Source organism: Aquarana catesbeiana, linkage group LG03 (genome assembly GCF_042186555.1).
Source record: "Aquarana catesbeiana isolate 2022-GZ linkage group LG03, ASM4218655v1, whole genome shotgun sequence".
In the NCBI taxonomy this organism is placed as follows: domain Eukaryota; kingdom Metazoa; phylum Chordata; class Amphibia; order Anura; family Ranidae; genus Aquarana; species Aquarana catesbeiana.
In genome coordinates this window covers 52,566,822-52,592,133 of record NC_133326.1, presented here as the reverse complement: position 1 = coordinate 52,592,133, position 25,312 = coordinate 52,566,822, and the positions used below count along the sequence as shown (strand labels likewise).

The 25,312-nt window shown below is 44.9% G+C and overlaps 1 protein-coding gene across 1 annotated transcript in view; it reads left to right on the top strand.

The window, feature by feature from the left end:
• The window catches only part of LOC141131363 (peptidyl-prolyl cis-trans isomerase FKBP8-like), a 75,178-nt gene that overhangs the window by 25,622 nt on the left and 24,244 nt on the right, over window positions 1-25,312 (top strand). The window contains exons 5-6 of the mRNA XM_073618527.1: window positions 3,898-4,070; window positions 12,843-12,920. Coding sequence (XP_073474628.1) covers window positions 3,898-4,070; window positions 12,843-12,920 — 251 coding nt within the window. The remainder of the gene's footprint in view (window positions 1-3,897; window positions 4,071-12,842; window positions 12,921-25,312) is intronic.

The following is a 25,312-nucleotide window of genomic DNA, read 5'->3' as shown; positions in this document are numbered from 1 at the left end:
CAAACCATAAGATTGAACAATTACTTGACAAATCCATTTAGAAATAGTAGATTTCGATGCCTGTCCTCTTTTAGGACCTTCTGGCAATACAAACCAAACATCTGTTTTTACGAATCTGAGCGGTCACCTTCAAGTAGACCTTGACTGCTCTCACCACATCAAGAGAATGTATTGACCTTTCTTCCGCAGAATGAGGTTCTGGAAAAAAAGAAGGCAGAATAATATCCTGGTTTAAGTGAAAACCTGACACTGCCTTCGGTAGGAAATTAGGATGAGGTCGTAATACAACCTTATCCTTATAAATAATCAAATATGGCTCTTTACAAGAAAGAGCAGCCAACTCTGATACTCTTCTTGCAGAAGATATGGCAACCAAAAAAAATAATTTGCTTGTCACGAGGACCAAGGGAATATCTCGTATTGGCTCAAAAGCCTGTTTCTGTAATGCAGAAGCCGCTGAGTAGGGCGGCGTGCCGTTCGTTTTTTTTTTTTCTCCTGGCGCCTCTTCCTCGTGAAGAAGGAGAGAAAATAGCACAGGTGGGGGGCATCTGGTGGGGAGGAAACCCCCCCAGACTTACTGGAGGACTGCTGCTGGCTGGAGGAAAGGAAACTGCTTTTTCTAGACACAACATGAGCTCTCTGAGGAAGCATGAGAAGGTATGTGCTCAATACAGCCCCCAGTGGTGACACATAGGCATGACACCATTCACTAATTAAAGGAGACATTTCATAAGAAAATTCAAAAATTTCTTAGAAAAAACTCCACTTACCTTTCCCGCTGCAGGGTTTTCTGTGGTAAAAACAACAGGCCCAATCTTCACCCTTCACAGTGGGTTCCGTTACAAACCTTCAGGAGCCTCACAATCCTGGACCTGTAATAGCACCACCGCCAGTAAAAACTTTATGGCCTCAATACCAAAAAGTACTGGATCCCGGGGTCCAGCTCTCTAAAAGAGAAGTGTTTACAGGCAAAACCTCGTTTCTTCGGATACGAGGCCCGGGTACCATTCAATTTGGCCAAAAAGACACTTTGAATGGATCTGGCTGCATGGCTAGCCCCAGCAAGGATTGCTCCAGTGGAGCTCAGCACAGCACATCTTCACTCGTGACCAACACCTTAGACACTGGCGAAAAAAACTGAGGTACTCCCAGTAGTGGAAGGGGTTATATAGGGAGTGGACTTTTGTCTTAGGGCGTGCCAGTGTCCATCACCTGAAGGTGGCCTATAACCCACATAGTAACTACTATGGCTCTGTGTCCCATGATGTACGATAAGAAAGCAGTACTTTCAACTTCTCAGAATTAAGCAATTTTCTGTTTCAATGGTTTTTTATTGAATGTTTTAGTAACACAGTAGAGGATAGTTAGGTAGAGCTACGAACAATCCTTGCTTGCTCCAAATGAGTCAGGTTAACAAAAAAACAGACAAACAGACAAATGTGGGGCTTAACTCCGAATGATGAAGACCCAGAATGCAGGTTAGTTCTGGTGTGTGTCCTCCCCAACACATTTTAACTTGAATTTAAAGCAAGAAAAACATGAAAACCTGATACCAAAGGTGAGCGTGAAAAAAGGGAAATGGAAGAAAAGATGGAAAGAAGGGAGAGAGAAGGGTGAGTCCGTCCGGGAATCCTCAGTCAGTCATCAAAATGAACAGTTTTACGAATCTGGGACCAGTAGGTATGTAAGCCAGGGGAATCATATTTTCTCGAAAAAAGGTTGTTTATCGCGCAGAACGCTCACTATCTTTTCGTTCAAATTGATCCACGTTAGTTTACGTTTAATCAGAGCTATGTCTATAATAGGGCTTTAAAGTTAAGCAATTTTAAGTAGATGTCATATTTTAAGGTAATTATTTCCATAGTCATCCACAGTATATGGCTTAGTGATGTCATATGAAGAATGGGAAGCAGCCACTCCTACCTGAGGATGGATGAGGATTGAGCTGTAATTTTATTGCACCATTGGGGATGGGTTGTGGGCATGCTTATGTAAAGTTCTTCATGTATTTGTTTAGATTCCCAAGATCCCCATTATTCTTGCGGTTAGGGTAAACATCGAAAAACATTTCCATGTATCACACTACCATGGAAGCTATAAGGTATTTCAGTAAAGGCACTATATGGGCATGGATTGTTTATACCATTGTGCTGAAGTATTTATATCCAACAGACCAAGCATACTACTGGATAATCAGTTTTCTAAAGCCCCTCTAATTGCTTTCTCTTTTACATATATAATTACAATCTGTAAGTACTACTCAAGTGACAGGTAAAAAATGCAATAAAGCAAGTCGATCCTCTTTTGAACAAAACTGGTAAAAGGTGGTGTTAGGCTAAACCCAACACCACAGTTTTTATAAAAGGCATCACTGCTACCTAAAATATTTGTAACCTAGTATACACTATATTGTCAAAAGTGTTGGGACGCCTGCCTTTACACGCACATAAACTTTAATTGCATTCCAGTCTTAGTCCGTAGGGTTCAATATTGAGTTGGCCCACCATTTGCAGCTATAACTTCAACTCTTCTGGGAAGGCTGTCCACAAGGTTTAGGAGTGTGTCTATGGGAATGTTTGACCATTCTTCCAGAAGCGCATTTGTGAGGTCAGGCATTGATGTTGTACAAGAAGGCCTGGCTCGCAGTCTCTGCTCCAAATCATCCCAAAGGTGTTCCATCGGGTTGAGGTCAGGACTGTGCAAGCCAGTCAAGTTCCTCCACTTCAAACAAGCTCATCCATGTCTTTATGGACCTTGTTTGTGCACTGGTGCGCAGTCATGTTGGAACAGGAAGGGGCCATCCCCAAACTGTTCCCACAAAGTTAGGAGCATGAAATTGTCCAAAATGTTTGGGTATGCTGACGCCTTAATAGTGCCCTTCACTGGAACTAAGGGGCCAAGGCCAACCCCTGAAAAACAACCCCACACAATAATTCCTCCTCCACCAAATAATTTGAGCCAGTGCACGAAGCAAGGTCCATAAAGACATGGATGAGCGAGTTTGGGGTGGAGGAACTTAATTCACTTGCACAGAGTCCTGTCCTCAACCTGACAGAACACCTTTGGGAATAATTAGAGCAGAGACTGTGAGCCAGGCCTTCACTTCCAACATCAGTGCCTGACTTCACAAATGCAATTCTGGAAGAATAGTCAAACATTCCCATAGACACACTCCTAAACCTTGTGGACAGCCTTCCCAGAAGAGTTGAAGCTGTTATAGCTGAAAAGGGTGGGCCAACTCATTATTGAACCCTATGGACTAGGACTGGGATGCCATTAAAGTTCATGTGTGTGTAAAGGCAGGCGTCCCAATGTTTTTGACCATATAGTGTTTATTATGTACTGTATAGACAAATCAGTTTAATATTCTCATATATCTGCAACAGTCACTAAACTGCCAAGCTGAACTAAAGCATAGGTAAATTTGTGAATATGCACTGGTAGAGTCTATGGCAACTTCCAATACTAGTTAAAAAGAACATGTAAAATAATCTGAACTGCACAAAGTAAATGATGCATAGTGTTCCTTTAACTAAACAGTATTTGCCTGGAAACTGCCTGAGGTCAAACGTGTGTGCGTCACGCAGTTTCAGGATGGCTGGCCACATAGTCATAAATGCATTAGAGAAGATTATCGGAGCACAAAATGTGCATCACAAACTAGAAACATAATCATGACGTTAATAAGACCTTTGTATCTTCACAATAGCTGTTAACCAAATTAGTGTCTCCTATAGGTGTCTTTTAATCACAGATAACCAGGAGATGCACAGTATTTTGCATGCTGGCATTCCAAAATGGAACATTATGTCTGGATATGTTGTCATGGTACCATGCGGCGGGATGTTCATACACTCATCTCCTGGATAATGACTAACCATTATCTGTATTACTCAGAACCCCTGAGCTCAGAGGAAGAAGAGGAGATTCGTGAACATAGAATCAAGTGTCTGAATAACCTGGCAGCTGCCCAACTCAAGCTTCATCACTATGATGACGTCATTAATTCCTGCAATGCAGTCCTGGAGATGGATACTGACAATGCAAAGGCACTTTATAGGAAAGGCAAGGTAATGTCACCTTTTTTTCCACATGACTAAGAAATGGAACATTGCAATATGCTTTCTGCTTTCATTGGCCAATAACAATGTAATAGAAAAATTATATGTTCCTGATTGTTACTGTCCAAACTAATTATAAACACTATCATTATATGGAGGTGACTTTGACATTTACCCACCCTTGTACTAGCTACCAAGCCTTTACTGCTGTCACAGCTTTCAATTGAGTATTCAGCATATGAAAATGGAAAACTAAGAATCTGGAAATCCTTGACCACCAGCCTTGTTCCCATTGCCATATACCATGTTTAAAGCTTAAAAAAATACAAAGTTAGCATAAGGAGCATTACTTACCTTCAGTGTGTGGTGTCCCTTGTACTTTTGTCTTCTAGTTCAAGTAATCTTCCTCTTCTTGATGCCCCAAACCCGGCGCTTTAAATTTCCCTTGCGGCGTGGGCTAAGAACTGAGGAAGATGTAACACGCACTCATCAAGAGTGACCAACTATGCCCACCATTTTGGTTCTGCTCCTTTATTTATAGAAGCCTTATTACAGCTTCTATGAATGAAACATGATCTGTGAATGGATGATGGGCGGATTATTGAGAGGTCCACCTCCTCCATTCATAGATTATGTTTCATTCATAGAAGCTGTAGTACAGCTTCTATCAGAGTTGGGTGAAAAAGGCGGGCGTAGTGGGGCAGCCTTGATGAGTGCCCATGACAGCTTCTCAGTTCTATTGATCCATGCCACACACCGGAAGATTATGGCTGCGGGGGTGGGAGGGGCATTGGAGGAGGAAGATTACTACTGAACTGGAAGACAGAAGCATCACACTGAAGGTAGGAAATGTCCCTTGTGTTTTGTTTTGTGAATCTTAGGCTTTAAAGTGGTTGTAAATTTCCGACATGAAATCTGAACAAAGCACATATTTCTATAGTGTGTATCCTCTGCTATCTGCATGAATCACTTCTGACAAGTTTTCCTGACACCGAGAGAAAAAAGGTGACGAGGGAGGGACCTCCAGCTGATTGACAGCCTGTGTATTATGTGAAGGAGGGTGTGTTCCTTCCCTCCAATCAGCTCTCCCCTGACCCCTGGCCAGAGCCCTTCCCACTGATCCCAGGGCCCTTTACTCCCATTGTGGGGCCCTTTATTACGGTCCCGCAGCAGAACCCTTTCACATGTTCTGCGGTGGGCCCCCTTCCTGCCGTCTTGGGCCACCCGCACGGTGTGACTTTTGTGACCCTGATAGTTCCACCACTGGTGTCAGCTGTTTTTATCTGTATTTTATCTAGGGGGCAACAGGACCTAGATAGAAAGGGTGGTGGGGATGGCATATAGAGGAACTGCTGGAGGCATGAATTGAATACACAGCAATCAAGTTTGCCTGCATAGGAATCCTGTCCTTGCACTAGTGTGTGGATAGAGAGGCACTTTATGGAAGTTTAACTTCAGTGCTGATGTAGCACTCTGATGTTAGGCAGGGTTGCTCCTAAATTTACCGGCCAGGTGTAGTTACCTTGGCTCATTGTTATTGAGTTTACCCTTATGCCCTGTACACACGGTCGGATTTTCCGACGGAAAATGTGTGATAGGACCTTGTTGTTGGAAATTCTGACCGTGTGTAGGCTCCATCACACATTTTCCATTGGATTTTCCGACACACAAAGTTTGAGAGCAGGCTATAAAATTTTCCGACAACAAAATCCATTGTCGGAAATTCCGATCGTGTGTACACAAATCCGACGGACAAAGTGCCACGCATGCTCAGAATAAATAAAGAGATGAAAGCTATTGGCCACTGCCCCGTTTATAGTCCCGACGTACGTGTTTTACGTCACCACGTTCAGAATGATCAGATTTTCCAACAACTTTGTGTGACCGTGTGTATGCAAGACAAGTTTGAGTCAACATCCGTCGGAAAAAATCCTAGGATTTTGTTGTCAGAATGTCCGAACAAAGTCCTACCGTGTGTACAGGGCATAAGTCTGGAATTGCTTCTCTTCTGCCACTGGGACCACAGTGAATAGCTGAAGCAAGTACCGGAGCAGTATTCTCACCAATTGGGGACGGTGAAGAATCGGGAAACTCCAAGTGGTTGTAAACCCTTACAACACACTTTTTGCTGCACTTTTTGCTACAGGTAAGCCTATAATAAGGCTTACCTGTAGCTACCCTGGATATCTCCTAAATGGTTTAGGAGATATCCTCTGTATTTGCATGTGCCGACGTCACTGGCACATTACACTGTAGCAAACTGAAGCAACGGCACGTACGTGCCGCTGCTTCAGTGAGTGTGCCGTTACCGGCGGCTCCCGCGCGCATGCGCAGGAGTGATGTCATCACGGCTCCGGCCAGTCACAGCGCTGGAGCCCGCGATACCCGGATGTAACTTCGGGAGCAATGTCGGCCACCGGAGTGGTGTACGAGGATGGCTGCAGGGGCTTCGATCTCAGGTAAGTGATTCATAATGAGCTAGTATGCTATGCATACTAGCTCATTATGCCTTTGTCTTGCAGGTTCTTTCTTTGTCCTAGGGTTTACAACCACTTTCAGCGGGTATGAAGCCAAGCTAGGGACCCAGCAGAGAAGCCGGGGTGACACTTTAGGAAGATACTACATTGAAGATTGGAAGAGCTCAAGGGATTCCATGGCAGTGAATCATTTAGTCTAGTGAGAGACTGGGAGCTCAGTGGGCTGAAGAACTACGAGAAGTGATTGTAGTGGAAGTGAAGGAACTGTTACACTTTGAGTTTAAGACTGTTGCCATAGGAAACAGCATTCCTACACATGCAGATGTGGCGTCTCACTGGATGCCTTTCCCTGCATGACTGTCCTCCTGTAGAATTACTCTTGTAGAGGTACTCTTGATGAAAGCAAGAATTGGCCTTTCTGTCAAAAATTGCAATGATATGCACCTGTCAAACAGGTTCGGAAAAATTGGTCTTAGGGTGTCGGTGGGGCCTTCACACCGTAATTCTATAGAGGTACTCCTGATGAAAGCAAGAATTGACCTTGTTGTCAAAAATTGCAATGATATGCACCTGTCAAACAGGTGCAGAAAAATTGGTCTTGGGGTGTTAATTGAGCCCATAAAACCTACACCAAAAACATTCTTCCAAATGAATTTAAAACCCACAACACTAGGCAGCCTAGAAGTCCTGCAGAGATTCCACATCCAAAAAACACTCAATCGGCGACATTGGTATCAGGGGCTTCATAGCTGCTGGTAATCCAGGACTGATTCATTTTGCTAAAAGTCAGATGGTCCACAGAGTCTGTGGACAGACGCGTTCTATGATCAGTAACAAAACCTCCAGCAGCACTGAATGCCATTTTGGAAAGCATGCTTGATGCAAGACAGCCCAGAAGCTCAATAGCATACTGGGCAAGTTCTGGCCAGTGGTCTATTCTCATGACCCAGTAAGCCAGTAGATCGTTGAATGGAAAGCTCACCATCTCTGTTTTCGCCCCTAGATAATCATCCACCATGTGATGCAGATGCTGCCGATGGGATGGGGAAGCTGACAGCCCTGGGCAATGAGGACTAAAAAAATGAGAAATACATGACTTAGGTAGCTTCTCTACTGCTCCTCTCTTGACCAAAAGAAGCCTCAAAACTAAATTCCATGACACTGTAACCTTTCGCAGGCTTTGAAACATGAGGGAGACCATGGACCGCAACTCCATTGACTCCCCTATGCCTGATGCTGGGGCTATCGCAGGAATAGCTGTGAACAAGGAGGCAGGTTTAGCCACTCTGGCAGTTGCAGGGGACTGTGCACTAGTCTATGCTTGCGTGACAGAGGAGGATGAGTACGGTTTAGTAAGCCAGTCCACCACCTCCTCTGTATGCTGTGGCTGGATAGCACGGCAACATCACTAAACAGAGTAAATGATGCCCTGCCTGAGGACTGACCATGTCCACCTTTGCCTGTAATTACATATGCTGCTGGCCCCCTTACAGTGGCATGTGAATGTCTGCCTCTCCTTGCTATCCTCACAGACATAATGGGGGGGTGGAGGGTGCTTAGTAGCAAAGTGTAATAAAGATGTGTAAATGTGTATGTGGAAGTACTTTAATTTGAGTACTTACTACACAGACACACTCCACGAATACACTATAATATACAGTAATATACTGCGTCAAACGTGCAGTATCGCACAGAACTATATGGCGTTAAACTTGCAGTACTGCAATGAAATATACGGCTTTAAAATTGCAGTAACGCACATAACTATATGGCGTTAAACTTGCAGTCACGCAATGAAATATACGGCATTAAACTTACAGTAACGCACAGAACTATATGGCGCTAAACTTGCAGTAATGCAATGAAATATATGGTGTTAAACTTGCAGTAACGCAATGAAATATACAGCATTAAACTTGCAGTAATGCACAGAACTATATGGCGTTATACTTGCAGTAATGCAATTAAATATACAGCGTTAAACTTGCAGTAATGCACAGAACTATATGGCATTAAATTTGCAGTAACACAATGAAATATACAGCATTAAACTTGCAGTAACGCTCAGAACTATATGGTGTTAAACTTGCAGTAACGCAATGAAATATACAGCGTTAAACTTGCAGTAACGCACAGAACTATATGATGTTAAACTTGCAGTAATGCAATGAAATATACAGCGTTAAACGTGCAGTAACGCATAGAACTATATGGCGTTAAACTTGCAGTAACGCAATGAAATATACCGCATTAAACTTGCAGTAACGCACAGAGACATATCGCTTTTAACTTGCAGTAATGCAATGAAATACACAGCATTAAACTTGCAGTAACGTTCAGAACTATATGGTGGTAAACTTGCAGTAACGCAATGAAATATACAGCGTTAAACTTGCAGTAACGCAGAGAACTATATGGCGTTAAACTTGCAGTAACGCAATGAAATATACAGCGTTAAACTTGCAGTAATGCACAGAACTATATGGCATTAAACTTGCAGTAAGGCAATGAAATATATGGTGTTAAACTTGCAATAACGCAATGAAATATACAGCGTTAAACTTGCAGTAACACACAGAACTATACAATGTTAAACTTGCAGTAATGCACAGAACTATATGGCATTAAACTTGCACTAACGCACTGAACTGTACAGCGTTAAACTTGCAGTAATGCAACTGAAATATACTGCATTAAGCGTGCAGTAACGCCCAGAAATGTACTGCAGTAAAAAGCACGTAACGCACCGAAATATATGGCATTAAGCTTGCAGTAACGCACTGCACTGTATGGCGTTAAACTTGCAGTAATGCAACTGAAATATACTGCACTAACACACAGAAATGTACTGCGTTAAATGGCACTTAACGCACTGAAAAATACGGCGTTAAACTTGCAGTAACGCAATAAAATATACTGTGTTAAATGGCCACTACACTCACACTGACTGAACTATCCCTACATTCACACTAATGTAAAGATAATTGCATTTTGCAATATAACTATTGCAATAATGTTATTTGCTTATTAGGTCTTGTGTCGCTTCCCCCCCATAAGGGCTGCTTGTTGAATCAATACCCCACTGGTTGCCCCGACCTTGCAAGTCCTCCGACACCTCTCTGACACCTGGGTTCAGACATTTTTAGCAGTAATCAAGACAATTAGAAGCACACACACACATGGAATAAAATAGTTGAACTTTGTTTACTGAGGCAATAAAGGCATTAAAGTTTAATGACAAAAACTTTTTTCTTATAGCAGTACCTCTTGGAAAGTATTGCTGATGACAGAGACAATAATAGCAACAAATAATAACTGATTGCAGAATATAAAGAGCAATTAGATATAGTAAAAACCCTGTTTAGACAAATAAAACCTATGAGAACAGGCAGAAGGAGGGCAGAGGAATGACCTTTAGCTATATCAGACCACTCCCTTCTGTACCTCAACTTACAGGTCCAGACAAATTATAATATCGCATGCAGTCCAATGCAAAAGGCTTAAGCTGTAAAACTTTACCCTGCTCCTTTAAGAGGTAGAGTCCCAGGTAAAACAAGGCCTTTCTAGCACTACAAATTTCAATCCCTTGTAATGGGGGAAGCTAGGTTTAGTCCCTTTGAAGAAGTGAAGCCCGTGAATCTTCAGCTAGCACTTAGCTGATTTATGTCTGAGGATATCCTGAATAGCAGATTAGCAATTTAAGGCCCGTACACACGATCGGACGTTTTGACAACAAACATGCAAATTAGCTGTTTTGAAGCAACATCCGACCGTGTGTACGCTCCATCGGACAAACTTTTTCTGTTTCCATCGGACTTATGTTGGCTGTGCGAATGCACAAACTTTCCGGCAACAAAAGTCCGATGGAGCAAATCCATCGTGTGTACACAAAACGATCGGACTTTTGTACAAACTACAGTACGCAGCCGCGAGAATGTTTCCAGCGCGATCCCATCGCGCTGGTTCTCGGCGACAGGGTACTGTACATCTCGCGCTGGCTGCAATAGGAAAAACACATTTTCCTACTGCGGCGGGCGTGAGAGGGAATTCCCCTCTGGGGGAATACCAGGCTCTTCGGTCTGGTATGGATTTCAAGGGGAACCCCCTACGCCGAAAGAATGACGAAAATCCATACCAGACCCTTATCCGAGCACGCAGCCCGGCCAGTCAGGAAAGGGGGTGGGGACAAGCGAGCGCCCCCCCCCCGAACCGTACCAGGCCGCATGCCCTCAACATGGGGGGTGGGTGCTTTGGGGGGAGGTGGAGCCCTGAAAAAAAAAAGTGTCAATAAAAAAAAAACACACTACACAGGTTTTTATAGTAATTTATTAGACAGCTCCTGGGGTCTTCTTCCGACCTCAGGGGTCTTCTTCTGACTTCGCCCCTCTCTCCGGCCTCTTCTCGCGGTGTCTGGGTCTTCTCCCGCTCTCTGGCCTCTTCTCCTGGTGTTCGACCTATTCTCCCAGTGTCCGGTTCTTCTGCCGGCTCCTCCGCTATCTTCTGCCGCTCTTTTGCTAGCGGTGGCCCGGACTTCTGCGTCGTCTTCTTCCCTCTTCTCTTCTTCCAATGTTGACACAACGCTCTCTCCCGCTGTAATGCTGTCTGAGCGCTCTGCAATGACTTATATAGGCGGTGACCCCGCCCCCTTATGACGTCACAGTCCAGGGGCATGCTGGCACTGTGACATCATAAGGGGGCGTGGTCATGTCATAAAATTTGGCGTGGAGTTCCCCCTCAAGACTCATACCAAACACAGTGCCTGGCATTGGTGGGGATCCAAGTCGGATCCCCGCACCAGTGTGAACCCGGCTCACAAGGTGTCAATCTCGCCGATAAAAGCGGCAAGATTGACACAATATCAGACAACAATACAGAAGTTGACCAAAGGGTGGTGGTAAAGAGCTGAAAAACCACGTGATTTGGTGAAAGTTGGCTGAAAAAGTTCTGCCGTGTGTATGCAATACAAACTTATGGCCAACGCCCTTTGTACAAAAATCCAAGGGAAAGTTTGTACAAAGTCCTATCATGTGTATGAGGCTTTAGACTGATTTATCCTAGCAGGCAGGGGATACAAAGTGTGTCTGTGATATTTTGGCACAAGATGAACACTGTAGCTACTTGACCAGGTGTAAGTGTGGCACAGGGTTCTACAGGTGTAGGCAGAAAGAAAAACAGCGTTGTCTACATGCAGTGTCTCTATCAGGAGAGGATGGGCAGGTGCCCGCTTACTGATCCCTGTGACTGGTGGTGTTGAAGATAAGGTGTAAATGCTTTACAGCGACTCCTTCAGGGTCCTAGCTCAGAGAATGGCATCCGACCTTGCACTGCGTTGCGCCGTGGCCCAGCTGGATCTCATGTTGATGGAGCAGGATTGGCCTCCAGGCTGCCACCGAAAAACCAGATGAGGCTGGCAATGTATACTCCTTGAATGCACACACGATGACTCTCTCTCTCTTGCACACAGCACTGCCTGACACAGAGTCCTTGCTTTCAAATCCAGGCTGGGGTTCCAAGAGAAAGATCCTGCCAGCTCACAAGCCTTTTATCTCCTTTCCAAGCATCCTGTTCTTTTCCAGCCAAGTGGTATCTGTAGTCCAGCTGAAAATAATCTTGGCTCCCTGGACTACATTTCCCAAGATTATTTGCTTTACCCGTGGAGCTCAGTCACTTTATATTCAGGAAATTACAGCACAGAATCCAGGCTAAACACTAGGAGAATATAGCTTCACAGCAGGGATGCTGCACAGTGTCTCCTGACTGCAGGTAATAATAGCTATACTTGCATACCCCTAAGGCTTTGCTATATGCTCTTTTTGGCAGTTTCTTTCTATTCTGCCTTTTTTCTGAAGCAGACAGAAGCAGCAGCAACAGCGAGCTGAAGGGAAGACCTGATAAGTGCACCCCAGTTTAGAGCATGGTGGCTACACTGGGACAGGACTGTGGAAAATTCTGCACATCTGCGAACAGACTACTGCATCCATAAGGAGAGCAAATTTCCTTCTCTGCAGCTTGATGACAGGGAACAGGCTTTTCTTCTCAAGCTATGGTTAAAAGAAAAACAATTTTAAAATTTTACACACCTTTTGTCTTGATGCACCTCGCATGTACTTAGCTGGTTTACATTAACGTTAAATTGACTTTACTTCATGCATTAAATTCATTTATTCTTTCAGTTAGAGCAAGGCTACTTTAAATATAACACCTATTGGAACAGGTGCGAAAAAAAATAAATATGAAACGCTCATTATGTGAACATTTATTTGCCCATCGTTGTTAGTTGTCATTGTCTTTGAATCTTTTGCAGGTGCTATCAGAGAGAGGAGAGTATGAAGAAGCCATGTCTGTTCTAAAAAGAGCACTTAAATTGGAGCCAACAACAAAGGTATTGTACACTTTGAAGGATGGACCTTATCTGTTGGTACCAGGGCCAGGGGAAGGGGTGGGCAGGAGGGGTGGCTGTCCTGGGCACTGCGGTATCATGTGAGATGGGGGGGGGGCGCCACAAGGAGATTTGGGGGGTGGGATTTGTGTTGGGTGGGGAATTCAGGGGGGGGCAGCAGGGGGTAAGAATTGTTCTAGAGAGGGAAATTTGGGGGGGGGGTGCTAGGAAAGGGGGGATTTGTGTTGGGAAGGGGGATGGAGGAAGAGGATTTGTGCTAGGAAGAGGGATTTGGGGTGTTTGTGCTAGAAGAGGTGCTATGGTAGAGGGGAAAGGGGATTTGTGCTAAGAACGGAATTCTTTTTTGGAGAGGGGGATTTGTGCCAGTAGGGACAATTGGGGGATTTGTGCTGGGAGAGGGGATATGGAGTGCGGGGGAGAGGATGTGTCCAGGGGGGGGGGGGGGGTTGTGCTAGGAGGAGTGATTTTTTTTTTTGTGGGGGGGGGTGTACTGGGGGGACTTGGGGAGAGAGAGGATTTGGGGCAAAGATTTGTGCTGGGAGGAGGGATTTCAGCAGGGGGGCAGATTTGCTTTTTATTTTATTGCTAACACATAATGTTCATATATCTTCGAGGGGCGCTGTTTGGCATGTTCATCCTGGACTCTAGATAGCCTTGTCCTGGCACTGCTAGATACCATCCACAATGAAAAACTTCATATATCTCTGTGTTAAATGACATCTGTATGTACACAAGACAAGGGTCAGTGCATCTTTATCAGATTTTGAATTCTTAGTCTCACTTGTCTGTTTACAACCTGTATGCTGACGGTTTTTAAAGATGCAGGTAACTAAAAACACAGATGGAATACCTGTAAATGAACTGTTTTAACTTTCAGAATATTTGTAATATTGTTCAGCCAGGCTTTTTATAAACTCCTGCCACAATGCATTGCCAGGTCAGTGACAACCCTTTTCTCTGTGTCACATCTTACCAGTCTATAAACGTCTTTTTTTTTTTTCACTTCATCTCCTGCATAAAAGTAGAATAGAGTGGAGATGGTTAAAATTGCTGTCGGTTTTTTTTTTTCCATCTGTGTCTCGTTAGGGAAATTTTTTATTTCCTGTCCTGTAGACTCAACAGTAAATGATAGGACATCTTTCCAATGTGAGGGAAATCCTTAATGGAGACAGTTCTCACGGGAACAAGTGTCCCCACTGGAAAATTTCCCCTCTATTCTTGTTCTGGTGTCAACTCAAAATTTTGGATTCAACCTTACCTTCATTCCTGGTGACCTTTATAATCAGGATAATTAAAGAGAGTGACTCTCCCTAACAAGGCCCTGACAGTGGTTTTAGTCCCTCAACACTCTATCCAAATCTAAAAAAATTGCCTTTAGTCACATTTTAAAGGCCCACTATATCAAAAAATATTCTTAGAACTTTATACAGGTATTACCTGCAGTGGCGGCTGCTCATAAGGGGCGCCGGGGCGCCACCTCCCTAATCCATGTGCCCAGCCCTTAATCTCCATACAGGATGCTGGAGGCATGGATTTCAATGGGGTTTTTTACATGATTAGAGCCTGAGGCTCTAATTGGCTTCAAAAAGGGGGGGCTCCGGGCGCAGAGCACTGTGCCCCGAGTCCACCCACTTGTGTGACATTAGCAAATTAATATTCGCTAATGTCTTCCTGCTTTTCATCCCAGCCAATCAGGAAACGGGAAACTGAGACCCGATTGGCCGGGAGGAGAAGCGACTGCCGGGACTCAGAAGAAGATGCAGGGGGAAGCCACCGAAGCTGCGACCTGGACAGGGTAAGTGCGGGGCTGGGGGGGGCGGCCTGGCGGGCAACAGACGGGCAATCAAAGCAGCAATTGATTAGGCAATCGTTTGAGCTACGGTCAGTTATGAACAGTGGTGGCCTGTCCATTAGGGGTGCCCGAACACCACCCCCTCTATCCACGGCCGCTATTTTGACAGAACACCGTCACCCCCTATTCATGGGTCCGGCCCCTTTCAGGATGCCGGGTGCATGAATTAAAGCTTTGGGGGTATATTTTTGAAGCACCTGATTAGAGCCAAAGGCTCTAATAGGCTTCAAATTCGGTCGGGCTTGGGACGCAGAGCATTGCGCCAGGTGCCCACCCAGGTGTTACAACAGCAAATGAGTATTCGCTATTAAAACACTGATCCTCAATCCGTCCAATTAGTAGCAGGTCTGAGACCCGTTTTCCGAGTGGCCGAAAAGAGAAGAGTCCCAATTGACCGCCGAGGAGGAGGGAGGAAAAAGAAGCCACTGCAATGCCCGTGGAGGGCAGGGGAAGGAAAAGCCGTTGCCGCCACCGCAGAGCAAGGGAAGCTGCCGGTGAAGCCTGGGAGAAGCGCTACCCACCATAGATGGGGTAAGTGCACCAGGCCCACCTGACTGACTGACCGGGTGGGGTGGTATTGCTTGCTGCCCCCCCCAAAAAATTACCACCGGCTGCCACTGGTTATGACACCAGCCTTTTATGGCTTAACAATTCATTTGAGAGCACAAGCAACTGTGACAGTTAGACGCCCTTCACATCAGTGGACTGATCGAGTCCACATGTCCGTGTTTCAGGCAGACCCAATTGTACCACTTATTGTTCTCTATGGGGTGGCGGATGTCAGCGGACATGTGTCCGCTGACACCTGCCGGCATCCGATCTGATAAAATCTGATAAAAACAGACGAATGAGGATACTTCACTATCCGTCCAGCGGATCGGATGACAATCAGATGCAAACGGAAATGCAGTCCATTTCCATCCGACCGTCCTATAGAGGAGAGCAGCGGGCCGTGTCCGTTCTGCATAGCGGAATGGACACAGACTTGTTATCCGCCTGCTCAGCGGACAGGCAGATCCGTTCGGATCAATTCTGCCCCGTGTGAAAGGGGTCTTATCATTCACGGTATGCCTTGAATGTAACTGTTTTGGAAAACTGTTAAACTGATGGATTTAGGTCCACTTCAAACCCTTTTTTTTTTTTTTTTTTTTTTTAAAAGAAACTGTGGATTTAGACTAAGTTGGAATGCTAGAGCTGACATTTGTAATAGCTTTTACTTTGTTTTAAATAACTAAAAGTTACAGTATTCTGGTTTTATGTTTGTTTAAAACTCTGTGACTATGTATCAGTTTTCTGACCGATATACTATAGGAGAATTTGTAAGTCCCAGGCAGTGGAGTACTTAGGGACATGTGGTGGGTTTGCTCTGCTTTAGATGCCATAACTCCTCTGGAGCTGGCCAGCTGCCCAACATTTGTTTCTTTTTGTGCTGCAGTGTCACTTCTGCCCACCTGGCAGCAGCTATTCAGAACCAAGGGGAGGCTCCTCCTCAGCTCCAAAACAGCCGATGGAAGGACCTCTCAGCACTCTGAAATTCCACTGCACCGGTTAAGTTGAGAGAGGAGATCTACACTGGAGGGGAGTCTGTACTGGGGGAAGGGGGGAGTCTTTACTGATGGATTAGGAGGAGGGGGGGTGAGTCTGTACTAGGAAAGTCTGGCGTACTTATTATCAAGACCACACCTCCTGTCAAACATTTAAATTTCCAGGCACCAACATCTCCCTCTTGCTGTCTCTGCTCCACAAGGCTGGCCAATGCAGAGCTACTAATCAAATTAAATCCTCTCAAAATTAACCACTCTTCAATAAATTCAGCCCTGAAGAAGGTGGAGGCAATTCCCCTGAAACGCGTTGGTTCTACTTGTTTACTTATATCTTCAATAAATACTATAAAAAAACTATAAAATTCATCAAGTGAGACCTTTCTCTTTTTGGACATCGGGCTCTTCTCTCCAATCACCCAAAGTGTTCACTGCAGTAACGCCTCCATTGCCGTTATCAGAAAGGTAGCAGCCCTAGACCCTAACGGAGTCGATCACTTACCACCTACAATTGGGATACAACCCATTGGAAGCAATCCCCTCTACACCTGCCACACAGTAACTTGCCGCTAGGCAGCACGAGCGGCACCAGTCCAGCACTGTCTTCCAAGCAAACTTGATATCCGTACTTAGGCAGGGCGTGTGGCTTGCACTGGTTGCCGACAATCTGGGTTCTCACTGATCCCAGGTGATTTGAAGCACAATCCTGTTTACCTGTACTGCTTTGGAGCTCAAGAGTGACCAAAGAGCTAGGAGGCAGAATGGTACAAGGTGACAGCTGCTGCTACAGGCGACTACCTGGAGAACTGATGATCAGGGGGCTGTAACAAAAGTGTTATAGACCTTCAAAAATGCAGGTCTGATGTTTCCAGTGAATCCGATAGGTATTGATATGTAATTGAAAGCATGGCCGTTGAAGTATTATTATTATTACTGTCTGGCAGCCCAGGAGTGGGTGGGTGAGCTGCGCTGGATGTCAAAAGATAAATGATAACTGTGAAACAGCCTACAGGTATGACAATAAAATTAATGAACACTTTACAACAGGGTTTGTCAACCAGGGTTCCTCCAGTGGTTGCTAGGGGTTCCTTGAGCAATGAGCAATGTCTGCCTCTCAGATAAGTTCCTACTGACACCATTGATTTTTTTAGCTATCTGTGAAGAAGGTAATTCTTCCAAATGATGACAAGTGTAATGAGCATTCTTCCCACTGACCGTCCCACTAACGTATCAGGAGTTGTAGATATAGTCATTTTTAGCAGGGGTTCCCTGCTACTTCAAGGGTTCCTCAACGGCTGCTTTACAAAATTGCACAGTTTTTTTTTATATCTACTGGGGCCCCTTGACTGCATAGGCTATTTTCTCGAATCATCATCCAGGGCAGCATCTGAGAGAGAGGCTCCTCCTCCCTGAAACAGGAAACACATTAGTCCACCATTATAAATTTCACAGTCTTACCTGCGTGCCTCAGTTGTTTGTGTTTCCTCCGGACCCACAGGAGCTGCAAAAGAAACGTTTGTTATTTTACTTCAGTCTCTGTGCTAGTTGCAGGAGACCCCCTGCCAGCATCCCATCCAGCCCTGCGGGCCTTGGGAGGGCGAGCAGGGGCAGCATTTTTGAGCAGTATTGCTCTGCCTGAGATTTCACCCCTACAGAGGGGTCTACAATCATCCCCCCAAGCTGCAATAATGCACTGACACTTCCCCCATGCCGCTGCTCAAGGGACCTGCCGCAGTTTTTTCACCAGGGAACTCCACGTGCAAACTCTGGCAACATACTCCCAGACATGAAGAGCGTACAGTGCTGTGGGTGCATGGATGCCTTACCCTCTGATTACAGCCGCTGCCCTGCCGGACGGGTAGGTGCCTCAAGGCTTATTTTTTGTTCCTCTCCTACCCCTGTGATGTCCGCACCCGCCGCCCGCTTGATTGCCGGTGTTTTCGGTGCGATCGGCGTCCTCTACACACCGCACAACAAGCCTCTCCTCATGGAGGCTCGGTGGGGTGTACCAAGATGGCGCCGGAGACACTTCCGGGTTAGTGGCCATTTTCCTGGAGCCTGCTTCCAGGGATACAGAATGGGCTATGTTTACATCACTTCCGGGGGCGGGAATTTTAAATTTAAAAAAAAAAAAAAAGGATTTTTTTTAATAGCAAATATATCAATATACATGCATACTGCAGCAGAGTCCCCCTCCCTATTGGGCCCAGAAGGGAGGATACCAATGGCAGCGGCATGTGCAGGTATATCCACCAACCTGCACAGGGTCAGCTGGGGGCGGGGCCGGAGCTTAAGCAGGAAGCAGTTAAAAAGGCCCCTCTAAGCAGAGGATCCTGGTGGCTGACCATGTCTGACGCTTCTCCACCCTGCCCTGCAGTTCCTGCAAGCCTGGACAGCTCCAAGGTAAGCCAGAATACTCCAGAGTCACCTCTGTCTTAACCTTACTGTAAAACTGCCTACTTACAGGCAGCCTTTACCCACCTACCTCACAGGGACCTTTTTTGCGCTTGATTTCAGGCAAAGACCCCTGAGGAAAGGGAAGTGGAAAGCAACGAAACATGTGCTCCATGCAGCCACCGGTTTTCCCCAGAATGGGGAAAAAACCCCTATATCAAAAATGTATAGACAAAATGGTGGCCAAAGAATCGCAAGGGTATCTGAAAGATCTGCTCAACTCTTTCAAGGGAGCACCATGGCAATTAAAAAGTTAGAAGCTCCATCAAGCGTCAGTCAGACCAATACCCCGTCTACCGCAGGATATGCTTTCCTTCAGGTAACAGGGAACAGACAGAACAAGAAGAGGATTCGGATGAATCCGAATTGGAGAATGAACTTTTCTCAGACTCCGACGAGGAAGATGCGGTTTCAGAGGGCAACTTTATTTCTATCAGAGGATACGAATAGCCTTCTAATAGCCATAGCGGACACGCTAGGTATTAAAGAACATAAATTCGCAGAACTCACAATACATGACAAGATGTATAAAGAGCTAAAACCCAGGAAGCCTAGAACATTCCCTGCACACCAAACTCTTAAAGATATCTTTAAAAAAAGAGCGGGAAGACCCAGAGAAAAAACTCTTCATGCCAGCCACAGTCAAACGCAGACCCGTTTGCAGAGACAGACACCAAAACCTGGGCTAAATGCCCCAAAGTGGATGCTTCTCTGGCAAAAGTCACAAATAAATCTGACTTGGCCTTTGACGACGCGGGTACCTTAAGCGACCCCATGGAAATCCGGCAATAGCTTCCACCTGCACAGCCCAGACTTTATCAATCTGGCTAACCCAGCTTCAAGAACTTCTGGAGAGTGACACACCTAGGGAACATCCTTTTACAGGAGACATTTATGGCGACAATAGACCTACAGGATGCCTACCTACATGTCCGCATAAAGGAGGGTCATCAGAAATTCCTGAGGTTCGCAGTACAAGGGCCAGCAACTACGCTGCACCCACAATACACAGCTCTACACATGCAGAAAAGTCACAGATGACCCCAAGCCAGTGAGTGGTATATCTGGGCTATATACTAGACTCCAGATTAACGAAAACCTTTCTAACGGAAGAAAAGAACGAAAAAATCACACAGACAGTAACCTTCCTAATAAGGACCAACGCCATAACAATCAGACAAGGTATGACCGTACTAGGACTGATGACGTCTTCTATTCCAGCTATCACCTCGGCACAGATTCACATGAGACCTCTACAGAACTACATTCTGTCCCAGTGGGATGGCAGCCACTCATCCCTAGACAGGTCCATTCCTGTTCCAACCACAGTCAAACTAACACTACAATGGTGTCTCAATCTACTTCGATACATCGAAGGACACAAATGTGCCCAATCCGAGCCAATCGGGATCACCACCGATGCCAATACCCTAAGCTGGGGGGCACACTTGGAAGGCCTCTGCTCACAGGGAAAATGGACCTCCAAATGGTCCCAAGTCTCCTCAAGCATTAGAGAGCTAAAAGCTGTGGGGGAAGCATTAAAAGGGTTCAAACCAGCAATACAGGGGAGAAACGTAAAGTTACAATCCGACAACGTCACGACTGTGGTATACCTAAACAGGCAAGCTGGGACAAAGTCCTGAAGCTTGATGAAGCTGACGGAGAAAATCCTACTATGGGCAGAATTAAACAAAGTCGATATCAGGTATCTACCTGAAAGGAACAGACAATGCGCTGGCAAATTTCCTGACCCGGAAGACCATAAAACAGACGGAGTGGTCTCTGAACCAAGCGACCTTCGCACAAATCACTCAAAAGTGGGGAGTACCCGAGGTAGATCTATTCGCCTCCAAAGCGAATGCAAAATCACCAACATTCTTCTCTCTGGACCCCACAGATGGCAACAGCGGAGTAGACGCCTTCAACCAGAGCTGGGGATGGCAACTATGCTAAGCATTCCCTCCAACTGCCACAATACCAAGGGTGATTCAAAAAATAAAGGCAGAGAGAGCAATGGTGATACTAATAGCACCGCACTGGCCACAAAGGGCATGGTTCAGCCACTTGAAAAACCTCAGCATCCAGCCTCAGCTGACACTGACGGACCGGCCAGATCTCCTATCACAGGGCCCAGTCAACCACCTGAACCACAGAATCCTAAAGCTTTCGGCCTGGGTACTGAAGGGGTGAGACTTCAGAACAAAGGATTGTCAGACAATGGGATCAATACCATTCTAAACAGCAGGAAGCCCGTAACTAGGGCGATCTACGAGAAAGTGAGGAAAAAGTTTGTCTCCTGGAATAGAAACAAACCGTATTCCAAAAGAGGAATAATCCCAACAATCCTGGATTTTCTACAAGATGGAGCAGACAAAAATATTTCCCCAAGTACGCTGAAGGTACATGTTGCAGCACTCTCCTCATTCATGGACACAAAGACTAGCAGAGGACCCGCTGATAAAGCGATTCCTGATGTCACTCAAAAGAGCTAGACCAGCCAAAATGAATAGAGCTCCAACTTGGGACATGCCCACAGTACTTAGAGGATTTCTTTCCCCTCCATTTGAACCGATGGAAGATGGCTCAGACAAAAACCTCACCTTAAAGACTGTACTTCTTGTGGCCCTAGTATCAGCCAGAAGAGTGAGCAAAATCCAAGCACTGTCTATAATGGAACCATACTGCCTAATACATTGAGAAAAAATAATTCTCTCTCCAGAACCGGCCTTTCTACCCAAGGTCCCCTCAACATTCCATAGAACCCAAAATATCATCATACCTTTGCTTCCAAAAACTATGGATAGCGAAAAAAGACACTTACAACAAACTCAACGTGGAAAACATACTTCGAAAGAATGAAGGATTGGCGAAGAACGACCTCCCTTTTTGTCCTTTATGCAGGAGTCAACAAAGGGAAACAGGCTTCCAAGAATACCATCAGCAGATGGATAAGAATGGCAATGCAGACAACCTATGAGGCACAAAACCTCACTCCGCCAAGCGGGATCAGAGCACACACAACCAGAGCCTGGGCTACCTCGGTCGCAGAGAAAGCAGAGAAAGCAGGGGCAACTCCGGAGCAGATCTGCAGGGCAGAGACATGGTCTAGCTTCAGTGCCTTTGCAAGGCACTACCGCATAGACCAGCTGTCTGACCAAGACCAGGCACTTGGTCGCAAGGCGCTCCAGTCTCTATCCCCACCCTAGTAAGTATTGCTTGATACATCCTCTCAGATGCTGCCCTAGAAGACGATTCGAGAAAATAGAGTTAGGTACCTGGTAACTCTTTTTCTAAGAAGTCTTCCAGGGCAGCACTAGTTCCCACCCTTGAAAAGACAAATACCAGGTACAATGGGGGAGCTTTTAAGATTTACTGAGATTTCCTTCGGTGCTTTAATACAACTGAGGCACACAGGTAAGACTGTGAAATATAATGGTGGACTAATGTGTTTCCTGTTTCAGGGAGGAGGAGCCTATCTCTCAGATGCTGCCCTGGAAGACTTCTTAGAAAAAAAGTTACCAGGTACCTAACTCTATTTTCATAAAAAAGATGAACCTAGCACTTAAAGTCTATTAACCACTTCAGCCCCAGAAGGATTTGCCCCTTTAATGACCAGACCATTTTTTGCGATGCGGCACTGCGTCTCTTTAACTGACAATTGCGCAGTTGTGTGATGCTGTACCCAAACAAAATTGTTGTACTTTTTTACGGTTTTTATTTTTTGCGCTATAAACAAAAAAAGACCAACAATTTAAAAAAAAACAAAAAACTTTTTTTTACTTTCTGCTATAATACATATGCAAAAAAAAATAATAATATATATATAAAAAATGTATTCATCAGTTTAGGCCGATATATATTCTTCTACATATTTTTGTTAAAAAAACCTGCAATAGGCGTAAATTGATTGGTTTGCACAAAAGTTATCGCGTATACAAACTACAGGATAGATTTAGGGACTTTTATTTACTTTTTATTGTTCTTGTTGGTAATGGCGGCAATCTGCAATTTTTAGCGGGACTGCGACATTGCGGTGGACAAATCTGACCCCAAATGACACTTTTTGGGGACCAGTGACATTATTACATTGATCAGTGCTATAAAAATGCACTTATCAATGTAAAAATGACACTGGCAGGGAAGGGGTTAACGCTAGGAGGTGATCAAGGGGTTAAGTGTGTTCCCTGGGTGTGTTTTATCTATAGGGGGATGGGCTTACTGGGACATGACAGAGATCATTGTTCCCGATCACTGGGAACAGAAGATCTCTGACATGTCATTAGGCAGGACGAGGAATCACCTTGTTTACATAGACAGTTCCCTGTTCTGCCTCTGTACACAGTAATCGCAGGTCACCGGCGGACATCGGACCTGCGGGCACGCTCCCTTGTTGCACGGACTGATATACAGGTACCTCGGTTTGTGCAGGAGAGCCAACCTGCCGCAGTATACTGCATGAGCTGGTCAGCAAGTGGTTAAAGTGATTGTAAAACATAATTGTTTATTTTATTAAAATAATAAACATGTTGTACTTACCTGCTCTGTACAATATAGCCCCCTCTTCTCAGATCCCCCAGGGACATTCTGGGCTCCTCCTCTTCTCAGTGCTCCACCATAGAATGTTACTTCTTATATTCTTATGGGGGTGCTCCCACGGGCTCGCTCCCAAGCCAGGCTGTGTGCATCTATTGACACACACAACATGGCTCAGCCCTTCTCTCTGCTCACACAATTTGCTTGCCATTGGCTCCTGCTGCTGCCTCTGAGAGAGGAGAGAAGGAGAGATCCGCTGTTCAAGTTCACGGCACTGGATCAAGATCAGGCTCAGGTAAGTGTACAGGGCGGTGAGGGGGCACTACAAATATAGGGACTTATTTTACCTTAATGCAGGGAATGCATGTAAAAAATGTCCAGCCTTTAGAACCATTTTAAAAACAACATGTCCACTAAAGCATGCCATACACTAGAGGATTTCAATTCAAAAGTGTTGGTTTCAGGAACGTTCATTTAATTTTTGAATTATTAGTAGGGCCTAAATATGGGTGTAACATGGTCCAAAAGGTGAAGTTAGCCTTAATGTCCGCCCTATAGCAGTTTTATTGCTACAGGGAGGCACCTCTACACCAGGTCAGGTGTATATTTACAAATGTCAGATTTTTGCGTCTCAAAGCGGTACAATTATTTTGCATAGAAATTTGGCGTTTTATATTGTAGGCCTGTAATTCTTAACAATAACACACTTAAATCTGTCCACCAAGAGCCTAGTAGATATCCCGGGTATGATAAAGTTTGAAACACAAAATCATAAATTAAAATATAATAAATAACTATAAATAATTATAGAAAATAATAATATAATAATAATAAAATTAATTTTCCCACGATTCACTATCTCTCAATTCTGCAAGTGTTCTAATTTATTATCGCTGTAGCTGGTCTAAAACTTCTTTTGACATAAAGGGACACTTTGGTTGCTATGGACAATCTCAAGTTAACAGGCAGAAAGAACAGTATATACAAAAAAAACTACATGCAGGGCACTGGACAAAGCACTGGGGACAAAAGGGATGTGAAATAATTTCATACAGTAATGTAGTCTGTAAGATTACAGTATACTGTATGTATTATGGTTTTTCACTTTTTTGAATTTGCCGCCGGGCTCCGCCCACGTGCGTAGTTACGCTCGCAGGGAACGGAGCCCGGCACAGAGAGGCTTGGGGCGGAGGACAGAGCCCACGGACACAGCAGAGGACATCGCAGGATCCTCGGGGCAAGGTAAGTATACCACACTAGGATCCTGCAATGCAATCCCAAGTGTGCCTCGGGGTTACTGCTAATGGTGCCGAAATTTAACTCTGAGCCACACTCGGGAAAACCGCCAGGGAGGTTAAAGTGGTTGTATACCCTTATTTTTACTTTTACCTACAGGTAAACCCATAATAAGGCTTACCTGTAGGTAAAACTAATATCTCCTAAACCTGTACGGTTTAGGAAATATTTACTTTGCATGCAGCCGCTAAAGTCAGCGGCGCATGCGCTTTGAAGGTCCGCCAGGCACTGCCGGACCTTGCCAGGAAGAAAACACCTGCATGCATGCGTAGGAGTGAAGCGCGGAAGAAACGCAGAAGGAACATGTCAGCTCCCTCGGTGTGGACTGGGATCAGATGCCAAGGCCTCGTTCTAAGGTGAGTATTTCATAATGAGCTAGTATGTGCTGCATACTAGCTGATTATGCCTTTGCCTTGCAGGTTTTTTTGTTTTTAAAAAAAAAAAATCTGTGCAGATATACAACCGCTTTAAATGAGGCACAATGAAGGTACCTCCATCCCTGATTCGGGTAAATAAGAAAGGAATGTGGGACTTTGAATGAGTCAATTGACTTGTGGAGGTAGAGTGGTTAGTAAACATTATTTGATTGTGACAATAGTATGAAACAAGTAAAAAAGTAATTTTATATACATACATATATATATATATATATATATATATATATATATATATACACATGGCATGAACATAATGGATAC